This window comes from Ursus americanus, chromosome 6 (assembly GCF_024610735.1).
Source record: "Ursus americanus isolate L20-20 chromosome 6, mUrsAme1.1.p, whole genome shotgun sequence".
Taxonomy (NCBI): domain Eukaryota; kingdom Metazoa; phylum Chordata; class Mammalia; order Carnivora; family Ursidae; genus Ursus; species Ursus americanus.
In genome coordinates, this window is record NC_142132.1 from 83,210,623 (window position 1) to 83,233,935 (window position 23,313).

General features: G+C 47.7%; 1 protein-coding gene across 1 annotated transcript in view; it reads right to left on the reverse strand.

Moving 5' to 3' along the window:
- The window catches only part of ACTN2 (actinin alpha 2), a 63,082-nt gene that overhangs the window by 6,896 nt on the left and 32,873 nt on the right, over nt 1-23,313 (reverse strand). The window contains exons 6-15 of the mRNA XM_045802331.2: nt 22,762-22,840; nt 19,761-19,842; nt 15,695-15,780; nt 14,241-14,333; nt 12,253-12,483; nt 9,646-9,793; nt 7,955-8,105; nt 5,175-5,283; nt 3,453-3,593; nt 1,774-1,956 (exon numbers count right to left, since the gene is read on the reverse strand). Of these exons, the coding sequence (XP_045658287.1) occupies nt 1,774-1,956; nt 3,453-3,593; nt 5,175-5,283; nt 7,955-8,105; nt 9,646-9,793; nt 12,253-12,483; nt 14,241-14,333; nt 15,695-15,780; nt 19,761-19,842; nt 22,762-22,840 (1,303 nt within the window). The remainder of the gene's footprint in view (nt 1-1,773; nt 1,957-3,452; nt 3,594-5,174; nt 5,284-7,954; nt 8,106-9,645; nt 9,794-12,252; nt 12,484-14,240; nt 14,334-15,694; nt 15,781-19,760; nt 19,843-22,761; nt 22,841-23,313) is intronic.

Here is a 23,313-nt window from a genome sequence, read left to right on the forward strand (position 1 = left end):
AGTGCTTTCTTCGATTACGAACGTGGGCAGCAAATCCACAGTCATGTTTAGCCGTGCTGTGACTGGGTCACGGTAGAAATCACAGTCTCACATAAAGTTAGTTACTGCCTGCCTCTCAAAATAGCACGCACAGTCACCCTGCTTCAAGATGACCAGACCTGCTGTTAGACCCAGTTTTAAATGTGTCTGTGCGGCAGCACATCTATTATCATACGGCAACTTTAAAAAAAAACATTAAAATTTTTTTAATGATTTAACATCATTTGTTTCTGTTGCCACCTTAAATGTTTTTATGAATTTACAGCTACAGTGATCTGAAGGGATCCGCAGGCAGCCCCAGACCGCCAGAGGCATCCAAGACACAAAACGGGTAAGGACCCTGCTAGGTTCTCGAGTCCAACTGCTATCTAACATGGGATCGCAGGAAAGTGTTGTGCCAGCCTACGTCTTTCTCGTTCCATTTGTACCCTGGGATTTACATTCTCATGCCTGCCTGAGTTCTCTTGGAATCCACAGACAAAGGAACTATTTCAAAAGTCTTTTTGGCGTTTTCTGCAAAACTGCTCCTACAAACGTCACTGTTCGTAATGTCCCTCTCACAAAAATCCACGTGCCCACTTTGCCCTTTAACTTCGTGCTGGGAGAAATGTTTGTCCCACTTTAAGAAAGGACATATTTCTCTCTCCTTCAGGAGGACGACTTAGCTCAACATGGTTCCCTTTCCACGACGGCTGTCAGAAGGCCTGAGCGCTCTGAAGCTCAAATGCAGGCAGTCCGTCCTCTCAGGCACCCTCTCTCCTCCCCATACCTGGTCGTCTCCTCTTTTACACTGTTGGTGACTGAACAATTGCTGCAGGGGTGTTTTTATAACAAGCCACCTCAAATCCACCTGGTGGACTTATTCTTGAGAGACTCTGCGGCAGCATATGGAGATAACTGTGCTATAATTTACACCATGAAAATAATTCTTCTTAAGAATGAGACAAAAAGGCTCAAATATCCCATGTGGACTATAATTAAATCTGTGGACAGTTTCCCAAAATCTAAAAGGCAGCAAGTCAGCAGGAGTACTTGAGTTCCTCAGTTTTCTAGGTGATTTTTCTGCATTTAAAATTCACACACATTTGGGAAGTGTCTATCCCATATTCTAAAAATTCTTTAATGAAATACGTACTATAGGCAGGCTTGAGTGAAAACAAATTTTCAGTGGGGGTTTTAAAAATAGTTTCCCTTATGGTATTAGTCTCATAACCTATACTGATTTTGCCAACATTTTATAAGATCTTCTTAAGGAAAAGCATTTCTACTTTCCCTCCTTACAAATCAGAGGCTGCCCAATGGCATTTAAGAGTCTACCATATTTCATCTGTTAAAAACAAGACAACAGGCCCAAAATGGAGTCGCTTAGGCTAAGCCCCACGTCACCAACCCAAGACTCAGTTACAGTTCCAGTTTGCCCGCGAATGGAATCTTAAACAGTCACCTGGCCAGCATTAGTTAGGTCATCTGCCCGACGACCCCTGCCGTCCCCTGAAGGAAAGCAGCCTCACAATAACCAAATGGCTTGTTTTTGCCTGGTAGAACTTCCTGTTCCCGCTCCCCTCTGCCCATAAAAGTCTTTCATTTTTGTACAGCGCCTCAGAGCGCTTTCCTATGTGCTAGACGGGATGTCTGCATGATTCAAACACTGTGAAATCTGGAGCAAAAACTCCAATCATCATGAAATCAGTCACTCCAGTTCCCCAAGTACTGACCTCGGCCTCAGTCACCCACCTTGTCCCACTTGGCCCGGAGCTCGTCCATGGTGACAGTGCTGTAGGGATTGCTGGAGCTGATCCTGATGTTGTAACTCTGAATGACCTTCTCCACCTCGTTCTGGATGGCCATGATGGACTGCCGCTCGCCATCCGCCTCGGGCAACGTCGCCTTGAACTGCTCGTGGGCAGTGATCAGACTCTAACCCGGAGACAGAAGTGGGGAGAACTTAACTGTAGTGTGACTTTTATAGGTTTTGATGTTCCCTTCTGCACACATGTGAATGTCTTTTATAATTGTAGGAATCTCTGCACGGAAAACAAATTCTGGAGGTTTTGTAAGGCTATTTTGTGCACAAAAGTCAGGTTCCTTGAAAATGGAAAAAAAGATACCATGATGACTAATTGATGGCTCTGAATCCAAAGTCTTCAAAAAAAAAATAACTGTTTTCTTTTTTAAAAAAAATTCTTTGCTTTCATAATTTTTGATCCTCAGCTACTGTTTTGGTCTTACTTCTCCACTGACAAACAGAACTTAGCTGCCCGTCTTACCTTTGTAGTCCAACAAAAGAACCTAACATTTGCTGCCTTTACTTACGGACCACCAGGAAATACACCCCTAGTTCTCAGAAAGAAAAGGCCACAAAAAGCAACTCTCTCCCCCGAAGGCTTTAAAAACCTCCACTTATCAAACCTACCCTTTGGCCCTAATGTCTAAGACAGCAGCCCCTTAGTTCTGCTGTATGTAGCTGCCATGGGAACCACCCTCCAGTGCCAAGTCAACAGTCACTTTAGACACTACAAGAGATCGGCTGCAATAGAGAGACTGACTGCTCACCAAACAAAAAAACTACATCATGCATCAGGTATGGCTTCCATGGCAAACTTAGAAGTCTCACTTATTCCAAAAATAAATGATTTTAGGTTGCTAATCTCTGCTTAAGAATGCATGCAAAAAAAAAAAATGCAATGTTCAACAAAATAATTTCTCTCCCCCTACACCCAGGTGCAAACCCTTCTAGAATGTTCCTTGGCGGGAAGGATTGGGTTCAAATTCCAACCTTCAGCATTCCTTTATATTTGGATTCTTTTTGATGACTTACCTATTTTCCAGAAAGAAGAATTTAAGAGTCTTTTCCCTTAATATTCCATTGTACCTCAAATTCGCGGTACAGTGGTGTCTCAATAGACTGGGTCCTGGCTCTTTGAGAGTAACTCTCTTCCCTAACGTGACTACTTAGAAGTCTTACTCACAACTTTGAAGTTCCGGAAGAAATCAGAAGCAGAACATTTTGGTTTGTGCGAGACAGGAGGTGCTGCTTTGTGGTTTCCTATGCTTTAGGACCCAGCAAAACTACACAGATTTTAACAAAGAGTAATATGCATGTATTTGCAAAGTACTTAACTCAGCAGCCAATAAATTAATACCTTTCCACGAATATCTCCCAAGAGCATAGATGTCTATGTTGCTCAATGATTCCACAGTATTTTTTAAACAACAGGCCCTTCACCATTTCTGATGCATGTTAATTTTTCAGTTGCAGCAAAGAGCAGTACACACTTTTTTAAGCTAAGGGTCAAAGGGTAATTTGGGCTTCCTATGTACATTTTTCTTAGGAAAAAAAAGGAAACAAGAATTCTAAGTTTTTGAAGCTACGATTCTTCTCTAGAGCAGTATGGTGCTGGGGGTTCGGTTACCTGGATCTCCTCAATGCTGTGGACGATGAACATGTCTTGGAGGTCTTCCATGGCGCCTTCCATCCAATTGTTGAAAGGAGCTGCTCTCTTGGCAAACTCCAAGTGCAGCTGATCGATGGTTTCCAGCAATTTCTCAGTTCTCTGGAGGTAAGTTAAATAGAAGCATTAACATAGATGAGTAAGAAAATTCTCTCCGAAGACGTCCACATGCATCCCAAACAATGAACTATGACCTGACATGTTAATCGCCATGTGCTCATCGCTAGCACGTGTTCACAGATTAGCCAGCGTTCCATGTTCAGACCGAGCCCTACAGGTCCCTCAAGTGGTTTCCGAATCAATAAAGGATTTGATACCACCCAGAGTAGCTTTGTTTTCAAAGGAGAGTACTCTGCTCCATGCCACTTTTCTGAAAACTGAGACTCCGTGGGGGGATATAGTAACTTGCTTTCGGCTAACATAGTACCTTTAAGGTCAGCTCTGATTCCCTAACCACGCTAGGTAACAACACTCAACACACCTTCCTCGTTTTATAGACAACAGTGTGCAGGGAAGATGCTCGCCTTCCCCAGAAGTCACCTACCTAAGTGAAGACACAGGAACTACAGCTTAATGTTCTCCAATCCTCATCAGGATCTAGCACAGAGATCCTCTCGGCCTTTCTGGGCTTTCCAGCCATAAACACTGCACTCGTTTCACGGGGCAGAGATGCTGGGAGCAGACAGGGAAAGCACCTCCTATCTATAAGTCTTCCATCCTTATTCATTTTTTTCTCACGTTCTAAAATATTTGTGGTGTGGGGTGTGTCTCTCTTTCATGCCTGGTCCTTCTCTCAACCTTCCTTTCTTTCCCTCTATTTTTTTTTTTTAATTTTATTTATTTTTTTGACAGAGAGAGAGAGACACAGTGAGAGAGGGAACACAAGCAGGGCGAGTGGGAGAGGCAGAAGCAGACTCCCCGCTGAGCAGGGAGCACAATATGGGGCTCCATCCCAGGACCCTGGGATCATGACCTGAGCCGAAGGCAGATGCTTAACGACTGAGTCACCCAGGCGGCCCACAACCTTCCTTTCTTTAGGTGGATATGTAACAGCCAATTTGGCATCTAGGAAGCTTGATATCATGTATTTTAAAAGTGAAAAGACTCAGAACACTGGCCATTGCCTCCTTCCTTCATCTTATATGAGTCTTCCACGCTAAGACACAACTGAGCACAGCTAAACACCAGCCACTTTCTGCTGTTTACCCAAGTCTTATACTTGACTAAGGCCAAGTTCATCCTGGATCTGTTTCATATCCCTTTTCTTTCAACGTTTGTTGCCACTCTGCCTTTGCCCGCCACACGTAAAGTTCTTTCTGAGTCCCGACTAAGTCAGTTTACTCTTTATAGAAGGCCCTTTGGAAATTCACTGTAATCACTACCTGATACAAAATGGGTTTATAACATAATCTTATTAGTTCTGGATTTTTTTTTTTTTAATTCAAAAGCATGCTTCACTGAAAAAAAAGTATGCTTCCCCGCTCTACAGATAAATTATGGGACAAAGCTACCAAATTTGCATTTCCCTCTTTCTCCTATTTTTCATATTCTCTGTGGAGGTCTTTTCACGAGACAACCTGTTTTGTTTTAGACACAGCATGGCACAGAAAAACAGAAAATTAGTAACAGACACTTGATTCAAGAGCCTGTGTGAAAAGATCTCATGTCAGCAGGCAGCTTCACCTCCAGGGCCTCCCTCCTCTTCTGAGTAAGCGTCCCCAGTCTGTCCCACTGGTCACAGATCTTCTGACACCGATCGTTGATGTTCACGGCGTCGTGATAGTCCAGCTCACTGGGGGAAGCGAAAATGAGGATGAGCTTTCCCTGATGTTAAGAGGAAAATGGACACAGGCTCAAAATAAACAGATTTTAAAAAAAAGATCTGACAGAAAAATGGCAGAGTGTTTCAGGGTTTTGTTATTTGTCACCACTGCAAACATGGTCATTAGTCTTTGACAGATTCCAGGAAGAATGAGTAAAACGCTTGCTGGTGTAACCATTTTCTACACAGACAGAAATGCTGTGTCCTTGGTGCCCTGAGCTAACTTCACTCTGGCCAGGCCCCAGAGTATTATTTTTAAGCGGCAGTGAACCTGTAAGCAAAGCCAACCATCTGACCTGGAGGGCAGTCCTGTGGGCGCCTGAAGCCACGGCGACTGGAACAGCAGAGTGAGTCAGGGGGAGGGACATATCAGCTTGCACCCCATTGTGTCCTTGGCTCCCCTCAAAGGGCACTGGGCTTCGGGGCTGGGCCGGAGAGCCGCGTCCAGAGGGGGCGCCTTGGCTTCATCCAGCACGGCAGGGACCTTGGAAAACTAGCAGACCAGAGCCCTCCCTCTTCTGGAGGGAACCTGTGACTTCTCTAGTGCCACTGGTGTGGTGGCCAGAACATGATTTCTGACTGCGGAACTCCCCTTCTTCCCCAGCAGCCCCGTCTCTGCATCCCAGTGGGGTCTTTGTGAGGTGAACTCCGCATTCAAACAAACTCCCAACTAGAAGGTTCACCTCCTTTCTCCGGGGATAAAAAGTTAAGATGCAAACGAGACTCGCGGAGGTTTAAAGACACCTTTGGGAGAGACTTCTTCACACACAGTCCGAGACAGAGCAAACTTTAAGGAAACTCCCCCCTGCCCATCCTACCAAATCCATTTCCCTGAGGCTTAAGCTTATTTTTTTCTTCTTTCGACTTTAAATTAAGGCAACGGTTGTTCACCACGTGCTTTTCTTTTCCTCTTAAATCATATTAACTTGTCCGGTCCTGAATGTCATTGCTTCTGCTACCAAATAAAGGACGCCCTCTGCGGTTGTGAGCTGAGGGTTCTTACAGTGAGTGAAGCCCGTCCAGCTTATGAGCAGCTTTCTATATTCACATAACCCTTCACGGGACTGAGACGCACTTAGCTTCTCGTGCTCCTTGCTATACCCCCCAAAACAAAACATACCAGCAATTTGCACAGCCTTGAGTACAAAGTCAAAACGGCTGTGGCTCTTCAAAACGCAAATATTATGGAGAAGAAAGACTTCAGGAATTAAAAACCACCACCTGAGATCCTTCCATGGCTCCACAACGCAGACACCAACACTCAGTTTCCCATCACAACCTTTAGGGGGATATCCATTTCTCATTTTTCTAATTCATGCAAAGTTCACACAAAGAGTTCTACAAATACTTGCTCTCAAGGAGTGAGGGTTTGCAAAACTGTGCACATTGAACCACACAAGCACTGTGATTTTATCTCAGGAAAGGTAAAAGGGACAAGGAAGAGATACACTGAGATGAACGTAGATTTAAGTTTGTATGTGGTGCCTTTTGGATGGGGAAGAAACAGACACGGGGGCTACCAGGAAGAGTAATACAAAATTACTCCTTAAATTTTATGGGCAACACTTAAAACCATTCCAAATTACGGGAGCAGTTACAGAGCATTAAATAGCTTGAGTTTCTTTCATCCCTTATTTTAACTGTAATTATAATTGTTAACAGGAGCCACACACCCAGCATTCAAGAAGCACGCTCCTGTCAAGACCACAAATCTAGTGCACAAGCTGGATTATGAAGACCACAAACACGAGCTTATTTACCAAGACTAAAAAATAACAGGATACTCTTAAAAGAGGCCGTATCTGTTAGTTCACGAGTTTGCTCTAGTCAAAAGTGAGCAACATGAAAGCTTTAAAATCTAACATAGGAAAGTAAATGTTTATGTTTTCAAAACTTATTTTGTGACAGTTATCTGTATGTAATTCTGGCTCTGAAACTTCTGCAGGTGCGTCTGTGATGACAATGAGGGGAAGGGGGCTGGAGATGAAATCTGGCACTTATCCAAAGGGGGCAAGGGTCTTTAGAAAAGGCGTCGAAAGACTGCAGGGAGGTGTTTCCCCAGAGGGGGGCCACAGCCAGGGGCTGCACCCCACAACAAGTGGGACCCGAGAACTCCCCCTCGGGATTACACCAGCCTAGACTCAATCCATGCTGGTCCCTCCGTAAAATAAAAAACATGCAAATGAAATAGCACGTATTTGGTGACACAGAAAAAGTGGGGCCGTGGTGTCTCCTCCCCCGAGGAACTTGGTGTGTGGATGTCCTGCACCCCAGCCTGGGGGAGGTGGCCTTTCCAAGCTGGACCCCAGCCCTCCAGGCTCATTGCTCACCCTCTTGGAAGCAAAGCTGCCCGCGGTGTGGCTGGGGGGGTGCTTGTGGATGGGGGCAAGGGGATTCCAGCCCATCCAGAGACGCAAAGCTGAAGGCTGTCGAGCCACTTAGAAACACAGAGGCCTCCAGCTTGGTTTTCCCTAAACTGAGTACAGGGAAGGAAAGGCAGGGCAGCTTTGCTCTGCCCTGGAAACGCTCCAGGGATGCTCTCCGGGGAATCCTTCCATTGTACCCATGGCCCGTGGGTCCGGCGGGCAGAGCCGCACGGCCGCGTGGGAGCAGCTGCGCCCGTGAACAGAACGGCACGTACTTGAGCTCCTGCGCGATGGCCGCAATCTGCTCCACCCGGTCCTGGTGCGCTGCCAGGTCGCTCTCGAAGGCCTCGTGTTTCCGCAGCAGGGCCCGGACCTCGGTCAGAGAAGCTGACTCGTAGTCCTTCTGCAGCAGGATCTGTTCTTTGCCTGCAAGCGTTGCAGAAGGGGTATGAATCCTCTGACGTCCCACATCAGCTTCTTGGCAACTGCAAAGTTCTTGGTGATGCTTATGACCCCCAAGAACCAAGAGAACGGGGGAAGCCAGTGGCGCTGTTATCATCGGTGTCCGGGCTGTACCTGTGCGAACGCTGACCGAGTCCCTCTGTGCTCTAAAAGCTCGTGTTGGCACACAAGGCAGGGAAGCATGCTGAGTCCAGGAGAAATAACAGATTCCCATTCCTCATACTCCCAAGTAACAAGTGTCTGACTTTCCAGTGTGTGATGCTCGGTTAAGTTAGTAATTGTTAGTTTACAAGAATTACCTGGGGTAGTTAGACAAGACAGTTGCACTCTAACCAGCCTGCCCTCAGTGCAACCTTGACCCCAAATCTTTTTGTTGGAAAGCTTTATTTTCTGTGGTTAAACACAGCCTGTGGTTTCTTTCCTGACAAGACTAGAAGTTTCTCTCTCTGAACCTCCACCTATTTCCCCACAAATATTTCTTAAACCAAGCAACTGCTGTGGTTGTAAATGGACTCACGTTTATTCCCTGGTTGATGACCTTTAAGAACTTAATGCTATAAAGCTAGAAATGAAAGCAAACGTTCATACATTTAACCACGACAACACAGCACTTCCTATATGCCAGATATGGATTTAAATACTTTATATTGTGAACTCATTAAATCTTCATCAAAAGCCTATATTGGAGGTATTACGGCCATATTCCACCATGACGAGGACACCGAGGCACTGAGACATTAGGAGCTCATCCGAAGCCCACAGCCACACGTGTCAGAGCTGGGACTGCAACCCGCCTGGCTCCAGGCCCGTGCCTCTCTGCCTCTTGCTGGGCAGTACCAACGATCGACACCAAAGCAAAAGGGAACCAAAGGATGAGGGGAACCTCCCTGACCTTTCTGAAAACAGATGATGTGATGGGGAGAAAGTTATGTTACTCCTCCTCGGCAAACAGCAGACAGCCAAAAAAAAAAAAAATCATATGCAGATATACATACGATCATAGTATCATGGCTACGGAAAGAGCTATGCTTGCAAGGACTGAAAGAAGAGGATGAACGTTAAGTGAAGTAAGGAAGCTGAGACTGTAGAAGACAATCCCTTGCACTCCTCCTTCCAAGCAGATTTTCTACATGGGAACTTCTGTTGCTTCGTGGTGTTTAATAAACATTCTAGCAGCAGAAGCTGGCCTCGGGGCCAAGGCTGTGTGACCGACAGGGAATAAACAGACACTTGTGGATCGAATGGAACAGACGTGGGGGAAGACAAAGGGAGGCCAGGGCTTATGAAAGTGTGGGAAGGATACATTTTGAGCACCATTTTGTGAAAAAGTACATTATCTGCTCCACTGGAAGTCTCCCCACCCACCTCCTGAGGAAATTTAGTACTGGGACAGCAGCGCAGGGATGGGTGGGGACACCTGCCCACAGGGTCACTGGCAGGGAGCGTGGCCGCCACGGCTCAACTCTGATTCTCCAGGAACCCAACCCCAGGCCAGTGCACTTGCCGTAAGCCCACGTTTCGTGCGTGGAAGCCTTCTGCCGGAACTTCTCTGCCAAGTGCTCCACACGCTCCAGCCTCCGGATCTCGTTCAGCAGCCACTCCTCGTAGCCCTTCTCCGCCTGCTCCAGCCGCTGCCAGGCGCCAGCAATGTCCTGGGGGCGTTCAAGGACAAGCGAAGGCCAGTTTGTTACCCTCTGGCCTCCGGCTTTTCTACGAATGCCATGAGTCTGACAGGTTTTCTTTTGTGTTTTCTTCTCCTTGCTTCCCCCCTGCTCCACCCCCAAATAACCACTCCACTGTTCGGCTTTGGAAGATCTTACTTATCGCCAGGGCCTTTTTAAAACTAATGTGGTTGCTCTCGTCAGCCAGTAAATACCTGATACTTGTCCAGATGTGGACAGAGGCTTACAGGGCTTAAATTCTCCAGCTCAAAAAAGATGATGCATCCAAGGGACAGTTCAAATCAGTGACTGGGCTCAACTATCCAGCCAGCCCGCCATCAACAACCATTTCCTGGACGCTGTGCAATGTGCTGGGCATGAGCGAGAGACTTTCATAGAAGCATGAATGACACCTACAAGGTTCCCTGCCCCTGAGAGCTTGTGTGATTGTCGGGGGAGGAAGAAGAAATAAGTACAGTTGACCCTTGAACAACACAGGGGTTAGGAGCGCCAATCTCCCACACAGGTGGCAGTCAACGTGTCAACTTTGACCCCCCAAAACTTAACTACTAACAGCCTACTGTTGACCAGTGGCTTTATGGGTAACATGAACAGTTGACTAACATATATTTTGTACGTTGTATGTGCTATACACTGTATTCTTACACTAAAGAAGATGTTATGAAGAAAATCAAAAGGAAAATACATTTACACTACTGGCCTGTATTTATCGAAAAAAATCCATGTGTACGTGGACACGTGCAAGTCAAATTCGTGTTGTTTGAGGGTCGACTGTAATTAAACAAGGTCACTGCAGACAGTGATCAGCTCTGAGGTGAAAACAAAACAGGGTCAGGTGACGCTGAGAGCCCAGTGTGGGGGCTCCTTCAGGTAGGTCCCTTGGAGAAGACACATCTGAGGCGGCATCTGAGCCAAGTACCTCAGTAACAGAAAACCCAGTTCCGTGCAGAGGTAGGAGTGAGCGCCGAAGCTTGGGTGGGGGCTGGCCCTGTGTGTGGGGCGCAGCAGCTGAGACCATCCGCAAGGGTGGCAGGGGTCAGATCACATGGGATCCTCTAGGCCAGGTTCATGAATCTGGACCTTGGTCTAAGTACTCTGGGAAGTCACCGGAGGGTTTTGAGAAGGGGAGACACACTCTGGCTTCCATTTTTAAAAGAGCCCAGCTGCTGCTGTGGACAGAGTGAATTTTAGGGGCCAGTGAGAGGGGCACTGCGGGGCCCGGGGCAGGGGGGAGGGAGGGGGAGAGAGAGAGAGAGGTGGCTCAGCAGACAGCCTTGGCCATCTGCTGGAAAGTAGGGCACAGATTCAAGACAGAACCTGGACACAGAGCCAACAGGCCCACTGAGGAAGCCACGCAAGAAGGTGACGGAAAGGAAGAACCTGGGATGCCACCTGGGCTTGGGCGTCCATAACTTAGGGTGGTGCTGCCATTTGCTAAGGCAAGCATGCCACAGTGGGGCTCGGGGATAGGTAGGGTCTGAAATGCTGAGACGTCCTGGAACTCGGGAAGAAGTCAGAGCTGGAGACGTATGGCTGGGGGTGGGCACTGGCCTTCAGACGGTGAGGGAAGCCACGGGCCCAGGGGAGATCCCCTGGGAGGTACAGGGTGGAGAAGAGGGTCAGCGCTAGGCCTGGAAGAGGTCCTCCCATGGCCTGGGGTGGGGGTGGGGGGCAAAGCTCTGAGCCGGGCATGGAAGGACTCCGTGGGGTCAGAAGAAAACAGAAAGGTCAAGAGTGGAAGGAGTTTCAAGGTGGCGGCGTGGTTAACGGGGTCAGAGTGACGGAGAATATGGAAATGAAAGAGACAGCGGGAATGTCACCATGGGGGGCCCCTGAGTCGAATGGGAATGGTCTTTCGGTCTCCAGAGGGGACAAGCCGGGGTGGGGGGCAGCAGGGTAAAGAGGAAAAGGACTACAGGTGCAGGGAGCAGCTGAGAAGGGCCACCACCGGTGACGCCTTCGGGATGATCTGCTGCGAAGGGCAGCAAGGGCCGGGACTGCGCTACGGGGAGCAGAGGAGGTGGCAATGTGGGCGATTCTCGAGTCCCGGGTGCAGGTGCGCGTGACTCTGGAGAGCGGGGAAGCCAACTGTGCGGGGAGGGAGGCCCACGGAGAGGTGACCAGGTCCTACGTGCAGGTGAAAGCACGCACGTGATGCAGGTGCCCGGAGGCCCGGTGGGAAGACGCGGCCAGGCTGCAGGACGGCAGGGGAGGCGGAGGGCCGCGCGCTAAGTGCAGTAAAGGCACCACACCAGGAGCGGCGGGGCCAAGAACCGCACGCGGGTGGGGAAAAAACATCCTGAAGGATGCGTTACAGGACCCACACCCTATCCGTTCACTGAAAGGACCTGGAGAAGCCGGCGTGGCCTTCGGGGCGGCCCACGAGGGGACAGGCTTCGGGAACAGACAGGTACGGGGTGGGCGCTCACCGACACCATCTTGCCCTCAGAGGGCATGAAGGCGGGCCGGTTGCTGATCCGCAGCTTGGTCTGCAGCGTGTTGAAGTTGATCTCCAGCTGGCACTTCTCCTGCACCTTGGGCGGCTTGTGCTTGCGCCGGTAGTCCCGGAAGTCCTCCAGCTTCTTCTGCATGGCCTGCATGGTCTTCTCGGGGGTCCGGTTCTCCAGCCACGGGATCGTGCGGCGAATCCATTCCAACAGCTGCTCCCAAAACACAAAAACACCGCTGGAGACGCCAGCAAACCCTGGCCCCCCACCCCCAGGTAAAAAAACAGAAGCACCTGACAATTGGAATGGATTCCACCGAATGTTCCTAAAATGACAGAGTAGGAATAGAATACTCCGGACTGAGGGGACAGGATAAAACAGCATCTCTACGCACATGCACTGAGGCATGAATGAAAACTTCTGTGTCCCCCCAACCCCACCCCACGGCCACTGGTGATCACCCCCACGGTCCCGCACACAGGTCAAAACTGAAAGTCAGCACAAGTCATGTTTCACAAGAATGTGACATTTACAGGAAACTCGGGGACCAGACATTAGCAGACAAATGCCAGATGGAGCTTTCCAATGAAAAACAAAAACCTGACATGGGATGGAAATCAGCAAAGAATTGGGTTTAACTTAAAATGTAATTATATTTTAAATAAGCTTCAAATCTCATGAATCTATTGACCAGAAAGATGTACTGTAAATCTGGGACTGACTCAATGCCAAAGTATATTTTCATTTATCATCTAGCTTTCGAGGAAATCCACATGATAGAAGGGAAAATGGTAGTGAATTCCTAAGGATGAAGTATATATGCTCCCTTTTCTCAAATTATGAGCAAGTTGAAAAGCTACTAATAACTGACACTCAGGATTACTTGGAAAATGACAGCGGGTAAGAATAAAAATCTGCTACAATGGTGACACACCCATAGTCAAAGGGTTTGAGGAGGATAAATGAAGGACCAGGGAAGAAAAGGAAGGACAGAATTACTGAGGACTGCCTGTCCTTTGGTCCCAGTCATGCCTCTACCCTGGCATTGGTCCCTGGGGCAAACAATGCTGCCAAATTGAATATTCCCATAGTAGCAGTATGAACACAAAAAGTCAGTATCATCAGATTGCATTACTATTAACCACTCCTTTGGAAGATTTACTCCAAGTATCCCTATGCTTTTCCCAGGACAGACCAAGTAGCCACTAAATCAAGTCAGAGCAAAAATCATTTGGTCACTGCTGTGTGTCACTGTGGTTGAGTTCCAGCCAGACAGGGTGTGGCTGTGCCCCTCACTCAGCCCACCCCTCGTATGGGAAAGCAACGCAGCAGCAGTGACAAGACTGGTTCGTTGCTATTTATGCTCTAATCAGAAAAAAGGAAGAGCAACATGGAAAGTGCTATTCTAACCAAGAATCTGGCTGAAGAGCTGGAGACAGCATCATTGAAATTCATGCTCAAACGCCTTGGATGGGGGGTTCTGTCTTCCCCATATCTCCCTCTAGATATTCACAGACACGCACGCAAAGCTGAGCCGCGTCTCACAACAGGCTGGGCCAGTTCCTGGGATGCTCAGTCGCTGCGTGGAGCAGGGGGGGCTGAGTAATGGAGGGCATGCTGGGTGAGGTCAGTAACCAATGAAGCAGGGGGAAAAAAGTAATGCGGTGTCCTCTGGGGGCGTCCAACCCCATCGGTGTAGAGCTGAGCATGGGATCACATCCCACTTCTGCAAACGTGCAAACTACCTCTATGCTTTGGGGCGGTTGGGGAGCCCATCACGATGACTTTTGTGCCAATCAGTATGTTGCTACAAGATGGGCAACCTCTGAGATCAAGTGCATTTTTCCACTTTGTTTCTGTCCGAGATGAAAAATGCAAAGGAAGAAAACACTGACAGCCGGTGTGTCCCCCTCCGTGCCTCTCCCTCTGGGTGGGAATGGACAGGACTGCCGGGCACCCGCTTCCTTTACCTCACTTGCTAGCCTCTCATATTCTTCCATCAGCCTCTCATTCTCTTGATTCACAGCAAGAACCTTACATATCCTGTTAGCCGCTGTCTCGGCCTGTAAAACACAATAGGTAAACAGGACAGCTCCGTCGACAGGGACATGCATGCACAGAACGGAACGTGGTGGGGCAGGAGAGGAAATGAGGAGATGGCGTGCTGATTCAGGGTTAGGGTGGAGGAAGACTGAGGGGATGGCTGTTGAACACTGAGTCATTTCACACCTTTTTACACAGACTTACACGGCAGGCTGAGTGTACTGTGGGGAATAATGGGGAGATACCATTAGTCTAAAACACAAGCTTCGTAAAACATCAAGCAAGTTAGTGACAGAAATATGTGGGTCAAGGAAGCCGAAATTCCCCGTCCCTGAATGTCCACCTGAGCACTCTACTGACGTCCTGACTCTGGGGCCAGAACCCTCTAGATAACCTTAGCCTTTGGGAATCAGAGCAAAAAAAAATAGCGGGGTCCTGAATATACATTGTCATTGCACCGAGTTCGCTGAAGCCCTCTTGTCCTGAAATGCAGAACTTGCTAGATGGGACCTTTCCACAGAGTTAAACTTGCTTTAAGATTTGTCTGACCTCCACAAGAAGTCATCGAGGTATGCAGAATTCTCGGTCGTCATTTCATGGAGGGCCAGGAGTGGCACAGTGCCCTGAACCACGACCACGTGATGAATCAGGAAGGGCAAGCTGCCCCTCCTGGCCTCCAGCCCGTCCCAAAGCCTTGCCCCTAAAGCCCCGTTTGCAATTAGCATCATTTGCTGGTGACGGTCATAGAAATGACACATACTGTGTCCCCTCCGCCCCCCGGTCCATCCGTTTTCTCCAAGTAGATTACGTGAAGGGGCAAGAGACAGGTGAATAAGGAGAAACCTGAGGGACATTCACCCACAATGTGTGTCTTAAGAAATGTGAATTCTTCTGAGTCATCCCTCCACTATTTCAATTAAATTAAGAGTGATCTTCAAAGATGTTAGAACAAATCACTGAACAGTGAAGGCGGTTTCTAGGCGGAGTAGAACCAGGGGCACCAGGAAGGCGCTCACTTGTCCTTGGTCAAATCTCCCTATCACTGTTCAATGACTGTGGCGCCATTCTCACGGCACTTTTTTTCCCTAAAGCACCAATGTTTCCCATAATTAACTAATGAAATCAAAGCAGTATCTTAGAAGGAAGGAAAGGTTAAAAACAACAACATTTTAGGAACGGTCTAAAGTTAAAGCTGTTAAAAAACACAAAGGATTCACAGTTTGGAACTTGGCGTATTAGGTCGTCACAACACACTTAGATTCCAAGGTAAGATGTGAAGCGCACGGACACACACCCAGGTACGCGCACGCACACACGCACACACAAGTAAAACCGGTGCAGGAGAGCCGCCCGGCAGCCCCGATCCACACGTGCTGAATACCTGCTCCGCGCCCGCAAACGCATGGTAGAAGCAGGACACGTAAGTCATGATAGCTCTCTCGTCGGGTTTGGGAGTGTTCACAATGTCTGAAGGGAGGGAAAATAACACAGAAAACAAACACACACACAGATGAAGAGTAGAAACCAGGGTGAACAAAGGGAAGAACAGATTGGTTTACACCGATCCATTTTGTGCGTGTGTCTGGGGCCCACGACGCTAAAGCTCGGGAAGGCTCTCTGGCACGGACATGGTTTGTGAGCAGAAGGACTCGAATGATGGGAACCAGCATGGTTTTGTTTTTTTAATAAAATCAAGCTAAAGCTTTCTGCCTCCCCCGCCCCGTGATGAACTTCTCAAAGTGCAGTCAAGGCATGAATATGGGGACCGTGATCAGGGCTTGTTATCACACCCTAATGACTCGTGAGGCCCACGTCTGCTTGTCTGCTGACCGCATCAGGTCATCTGTCGCTGCTGCTCTGAGCAACACGTGTCCCCTTGCAAGATGCTGGGAACACTGGCAGTGCCCCATGGCCCCATCTCTGCTGCCCCTTCCCCACCCCACCCCACCCCACCCCACCTTCCTAACCATCAGCTTTCTGGCTCCGTGAGCGGCCCTGGCTCCTAGGGGGACGAGATTCACTGGAGAGAACGTGGCTTCTAACCCCTTCTGTGCCTACTTACCTTGCCATTTACAGAAATCACCAAGGGTAACAAAACCTCTAGAGAGAAGGACAGACACGGCTTGCATGTGTTGTGACTGTTGCTACCATTTGTATTAGCTGCCGAGACCACCAGCAGGAAGAGAAAGCAGGACAGTGCGAACACACAACCTTTCTACTTCCGCTCTGGCGACACCATTGTTTGCTGAATTGCTTTTTAACTAAACTCGGTTCTGTCACTGGATAGAATGCAGTTAAAAAGAGACCTTGTAATTCCCTAAAGGGGGAAACCTAGTCACCGGGTTTTCAGAGGGTATGCCTAGAAAGGATGTGGGGTTGTGTCACGGCATGGAATCTTCTGGAAAACAAACATGAACGGCATACTATTGCATGGACAGAAAGTAAGTTTCAAAGAAAACTAGACTAAAAAAGACAAATGACTGCCTCCTCAAACCAGACAGGTCTCCTTACTCGGAGGAGAGGGGAAAAGAGAAAAACAATTGGGGAAAAAAAATTAAGACACAGAAGGTGAAGGGTGAGTGGTGATTCATGTTTTACATCCTCACCTTCTGTGCACCAGCAAAAGCATGATAGTAACAGGAAACATAAGTCATTATGGCTCTCTCATCGGGTCTGGCAGTGTATACTAAATCTGTGTGGAGAAAAGAAGGTTAACTGCCGGATGTTCTAGCACCCGTGGCTTCGGCCAAGTGCTGCCTCGGAGAAGAGTCACAGCCTCGCATCTCTCCCCCGCACCCCTCCCACACTTTGCGGTTAAAACGTTGGCTCCCATCAAAGAATTCGGACCTATGAAGTCCTTCCTCTCTGTGCACTTTTGAGGACTGCCAGAGAAGGACACGGTAGCCCAGAAAGAGCCCTCAATGGGCAAGGAGGTCACACCCGCGGTCAGGATCGGCGCTCCGGGAGCCCCCAGGATGCACAGCACAGAGCATCCCCTGAGACGGTCTCCCGCTGCACACACGGATGGCCGGGGGTCGACAGAGATCCCCTCTGCGAGTCCACACAGAACCTGCACACGCAGGAACCTAAGCCCGGAGCTCACCTGAGGGAAAAGTTTGTGGAGGAAAATAGAGAAACAACTTCCAGACCCTTTTCAAAGCACATCAGACGCTTAAGAGGAGGACAAATTTCTCCAGTGTTTGCTACGGGCAACAGTTCACGGGAGAGGGGCCCAAGGAGTACCTCGGAAATCCCCACTTAGGGTTCAGGCCCCAACACAAGGACAGGAAGTGAGGTGAAGAGCAGCAGGCGGGAAGGCAAGGCTGCTCCGGAGGGACGAGCGTTCTGACAGGAGGCTGCCAGCTCGGGGACGCCGCTGAAACAAGGGCACGCTACCACCACACCGTGGGGGTGATAAGTCCAATGGCAGGTGTAGCGAGGATACAGAGAGGGTCACGCGCGGGGGACCTGCTGGGTAGTCCTGTCAGTCAGTGAGCCCCACACCCAAGTCAGTCAAGTTCATGACTGCTAGAAGATTCCTGTGAGAAATTACACAGAAAATATTATAGTATGTAAGCATTTTTCTGAACACTTGAAAGGAAAAGAAAATAGATGAAAACGTGTCACAACGGAGGAGGAAATGAAGGCGTACCAGCGCATCTCATCGGCCTGGGAGGATTCACAGGGTGGACACACGCCCGGACTGGGACTCAGAGGCTAAGGGAAAATGTACCGACTAAGAAGCACGTCAGCAGCCCAGAGGAGTAATGGTGACCCTGAACTCACCCTCGACTGCAGTGTATTAGGGAGGCATTAACTTACTAAATGTCATCTGTTTTCTCCTCCCTTTAGTATCCTAGCTATTAATTCGAGTGGGTGAACCCTGCGTAGTTACTTACTCTATGGAAAGGTCGAAGGAGATGCCACGCAAATGTAGACTTAGCTTAGAAAAAGGAACTATTTTTTCTATGTTGTTGCTTCATTACTTGACTGACTCTCTCCCTTTGAAGAGTGTTGGAAAACCATCAACAGATTCGGAGGAGTGTATTAAAGGGTTAATGCCCAGTAATACAGGTGTTTGTTAAAATGGTTAAATTAATGAATGGGTAAAATCAGAATCCTGCTTTGAAGGTCACTGTTATGTGTCCCTACAAGGACATGTTGAAGTCCTATCCCCCACCCCTGGTACCTGTGAATGGGACCTCATTCGCAAGTAGGCTGTTGTAGAGAGAATCAAGTTAAGACGAGGTCCTGCTGGGGTAGGGAGGATCCTTAATCTAACATGACTGATGTCCTTACAGGAGAGAGGGAAAGAGACATACAGACAGAGAGGGAAGAGTGATGCTACCAGAAGCCAAGGAGTGCACAGGGCTTTCTGCAGCTGGAAGAGACGAGGAAGGAACCTGCTTTACAGGCTTTGGAGGAAGCACGGCCCTGCCAACAGCTTGGTTTCAGACTTACAGCCTACAAATTCCTGCTGCTTCAAGCCACCTAGTTTATGATAATTTATAATGCAATCACCAAAAATGAGGAGGAACAGAAGACTGACAACTGACTATAATCAAGTTCTTTGCTTTTCGTCAATAATGCCAATTAGGGGAAGAAATGGACCATTACGGAGTAACAGTATTAACAACAAACGCAGCAACGTGAGTTCCCTGAGGGCAGGGCCCCACCTTACACATCTCATTCTCTCCCCAAGTACCTCGCAGAGGGTCTCGCTCCTGGCAGGCACTCAATCTGTGTCTGTTGAGTGGTGAGTGAACCCTGACAAGGGAAATGAACAGATGGTCTCCCCGTACCTGTGCTTTCTATGGTGTGCCGTAGGGACACCGCACGCAAATGTATCACAGAGAGGGCACACAGGTTACCTGGAACGAGTCCCCAGCAAGCACGATGCTCAGCTGTAAAATGGTTAGACGTTCTCCCAGATCTAACTAAACTAAATTTAACTTAGACCCAAAATCGAACGTGGAAGTTCGAGAGGTACGCGGACGGCCAAATGTCCCATGTTCTCTATTTCTTCTAACTTCTGGTTGGAAGGAAGGATGTTTTTCCTTGTGGAGTCCTGAGCACTTCACAAGAAGACGTATTTGCTAAGCTTGTCTCCATGTGGTAAGAAAAATAAGTGTGTTGTTACAAAAATAAAAAAAGTAAGTTTGTCTTTGCAGATCGCAAACCAAAGCATTCCGTTTCTTTGCCAAACCTGAACCTTTTACCAAACTCTTTCACTCTAGTTTTGCTGGCGTGGCTCTGAGCAGGAGTTTCAAAAAGAACTCATGAACGAGCTAAAAATGCTCCTCACACTCCCGTGGCCAATGACAGGAACGTCTTCAGATTCCTAAGTTCGTCAGATGTAACTTGGCTACAGAGTTTTACAAACCCGCACACGGCCACGGCACGACGAGGCCACAGACTTTAGTCAGTAAACACAATTTTCCTCTCACCTTCAGCATCCAGCATTTTGGGAATATCCAGGTGCTTCTCTGCAATTTCCATGGCCAGGTTAATATTTCCTATTGGGTCATCCTGCATGAAAAACAGCACAACCACTGTTTGAAAATAGCTTTTGAACAGCACTTATGAATAATGTGTTTCACACACCTCATTTTTAGGAGGAGACCTTTCCATGCACAGAACTGTAAGAGTGTAAGTAGTTTTCCTTCTTATCTTTTTCCAGTTGCTCCAAACACTTAGAGAAACACCAAAACTGATACGAAGCCCACACAACACATGCACATTCCAAATCATAGAACGTGAGCCCAAGGTTTCAGAGCACAACCGCTTTGCAGACAGGAGAAAAGCTGTCAGATATGTCCTCATGGGCTGGAAAGAACACTCAGAATACCTCCGAACTCATTTTCAACTCTATTGATAACAACCTTTCAATGATTCCAGAAGAAATCATGAAACAGACAATTCCCAGATCTCGAAGGTGATCCCGGAGAACATTTAGTACAGTGCTTTTGCTTTAAATATAAGAAAGCTGAGGGGTAAAGAGAGGGAAACATGCCAGCTGGTGAAACTTCTGGATTCCCAAAGAAGGTCACAAGATGGCTACAAAGAGCAAAAATTATCTTCTAGGATGCAAAAGACTGAAATTGTACATGAAAACTGTGAGGAAATTTTTGTTCTTAAGATTACGTTTATCTTCACTGTGAAATTGGTTAAATATGCATATTTATATTTGCATACGTATATAATACAATAAATTTAACCAGAGGTGTATAACCAAAACACCGAAAAATTTAAAGACTCATTTAACATTCTTGTTTTGATCCACTTAGGATGTCATTATGAACATGAAATGGGATAGGGGTAGTTACCAAGATAGAAAATTGAACTGAAAAGTACTGTTAGTCCAGGGATGGCTTTAATGAATTTTGACATCAAAGCCCTTTGAACATTCTGGACACTGCAGTGCTCTGCAACGAGTCCATCTGAAGAGGCTGAAGCAATTGTAAAAGGGCGGACTTTAAAAACACATGCACGAGGGTCAATGAAGAAACCCAAGTAAGCTTCCGGGACTCACCGAGTAGACATTTCAGGCAAAACATTTTTTTTGAGTAAATGTTTTAACAAAGCATATAAGCATTTCATTAAAGCAGCCATGTCATAATGTGAGCCTTACCTGCATATTTTATGCATATGTTTATAAAGCCAAATTGCTGAGGAAGATTTTTTGTTTTAAATATATAAGAAAAATTTCAGCATTAAAAATAGATGGATTCTGAGACTCTGTGAACACTGTCTCATTTATACTGTAACTGAGAGAGATAAAACGTGACCGTGCAGTATTTTCTTGGCTCAGCGACTGGCCACGTGACCTTGGGCAGACTGCTGAATTCCATACCCCTTCATCTGTAAAACTGGGATGATAACAGTACGGATGCATTATATCTCACTGTGCACTGTGAAGCCTGAAGGAATGTGCATGTATATGTAACATACACAGTAGAACGAGCATTAACATACGTAATATGTGTGGTATGTGTCCCACACATATGAATATATACGTATGTAACATATGTACTTATTAATAATGGAGTCTAATCTAGAGCTATGTAAGTATGAACTGCTATTGCTCATGACTATCATTTTTCACTCATCTTAGACAGCCAATTACCCCAGGTCTGTTGACCATTCGTAATAAAAATCGACCATTCTAATGCGCTAACGAATCTAGTTCGATCTAGAACAATCCCTTCATTCTGCAAATGAGACAGAGATTCATTGAAAAAAACATACACCATCTCCATGTTTGAAACATCTCAAAATAACTCCAGAATAGGAGAATATGGGCTTTGAAAAGTTGAGGACCTCCGGCAACCCTCTGTCACGGAATTGTAGGGTTCATCTTTCCCTGCAAGTCAATTCTTCACGAGCTCCCCCGCAGTCATCGGAGACAGGCCCGCAGTGAGCAACGAGCAAGTAACAACGAATGAGGGGGCAGAAGTGACCTTTCCAACGACCATGCACGGCACACAGGTAGGGGCGGCATGCGGGGACAGACTCCACACCACAACACGGCAACTCAAGCGAGCGGCCGGCAGAGCACACCAGCAACCAGAGGGACTTGCGGCAACCTGTTCGGGGCAGGCAGCCTGTAGTCCTAAATCTGTACATGTCATCATGTCCAGGGCAGTGCACTGCCTGCCACAAGGCTTCCATCACAGATTATATTTCTAAACTACTTTTCTGAAGAAAGAGTTCTGAGACTATTTGAAACTTAAGTACACTAAAGCTTAAGCTTAGAGAGAGAATTAAAATGTCATCAGCTGAATTTTCTAAAGAGAGCAAAACTAAAATTAATAACGATAACAGTTTTCTTTAAAAAAATTTTTTTTTAAGATTTTATTTTTAAGTAATCTCTTCGCCTAACGTGCGGCTCGAACTCACAATCCCGAGACCAAGAGTCGCACACTCTTCTGACTGAGCCAGCCAGGTGCCCCCAAACACTCTTCTCTAAAGCCACAACGAATACCTTCTCTCGATTGCAAGATAATGATCAAATGCCCCTCGTGTGAGAAGTTAATCAGTTCTGAGTAAAAATGTCTGCAACTAAATCCTTCGGAAAAGGTAAAGGGAATTTAAAAAGAAGGCTTAGAGTATTTGAACATTTCAACTCCCCCCCAAAAAAGCCCATATATGCTTCCCTTCTCATATTTACAATCTGGGAATGTAAAATCTCTAAAAAACATCTTAATTTGAGCCAAAAGGGTGACTTGGCTTTGGGTCTTGTCCCACCCTATTTAACAGTAATTAAATAATTATCAATCAAAGTATTTTCCTGGCTGCCTGTCCCGTCTGCATTGCGTGCAAGGCTAGCAGGGAGACGGCTGGCGACAGCCTGCGTGCTCTTATGCGAGTTCAGTGCTGATGTGCTCACTTGGAGGACGACATGCTGAGGGGCAGAGCGGACACGGCATGCCAGGCGCCCAAAATGACCTTGTTAAGCTTTGAGTAGTCAATGAGGTCGGGCCGGTGTCTGTGGATGAGCGCACAGAGTCCGAGGCCATCCTTCCAGCTGCACCATGGTCGGAAGAACAGGAACATGTGTTAGCGGAGAGAAAGCAGCAGCAAGGCTCTCTGCCCTTGGTCAGACGCAGGCTGGAAATGGTGGGATGCACGGCCCCTCATGTCCTTCTGTCTGACTGAATGCACACAAGGCCCCCTGTTCCTCCCTCCCTACTTGACCCAGTGACCTTGTGGTCCCTTCCTTGAACACCAGGCTTCTTCCTGGGGTCCTTCTGGGGTCTGCTGGGCTCCTCTTCATTTACAGCTCCAGGCCCACCCTTGCATCCTCCCTGTCTCCCGGCCCAGGCTGGTTCTGGGCTGCAAGAACCTGAAACGGCCCTCTGCTCCACCTCTGCCCTCCTCCCCGGTCAGTGCCCTCGGGTCCTGATCCGTCCTCCCTCTCTCCTCTCAGTCTCCCACGTCGGCCCTCCTGCAGGGTCTGCCCAATAACCACACACAAGGATGTCTGCACTTCCCCCCAAG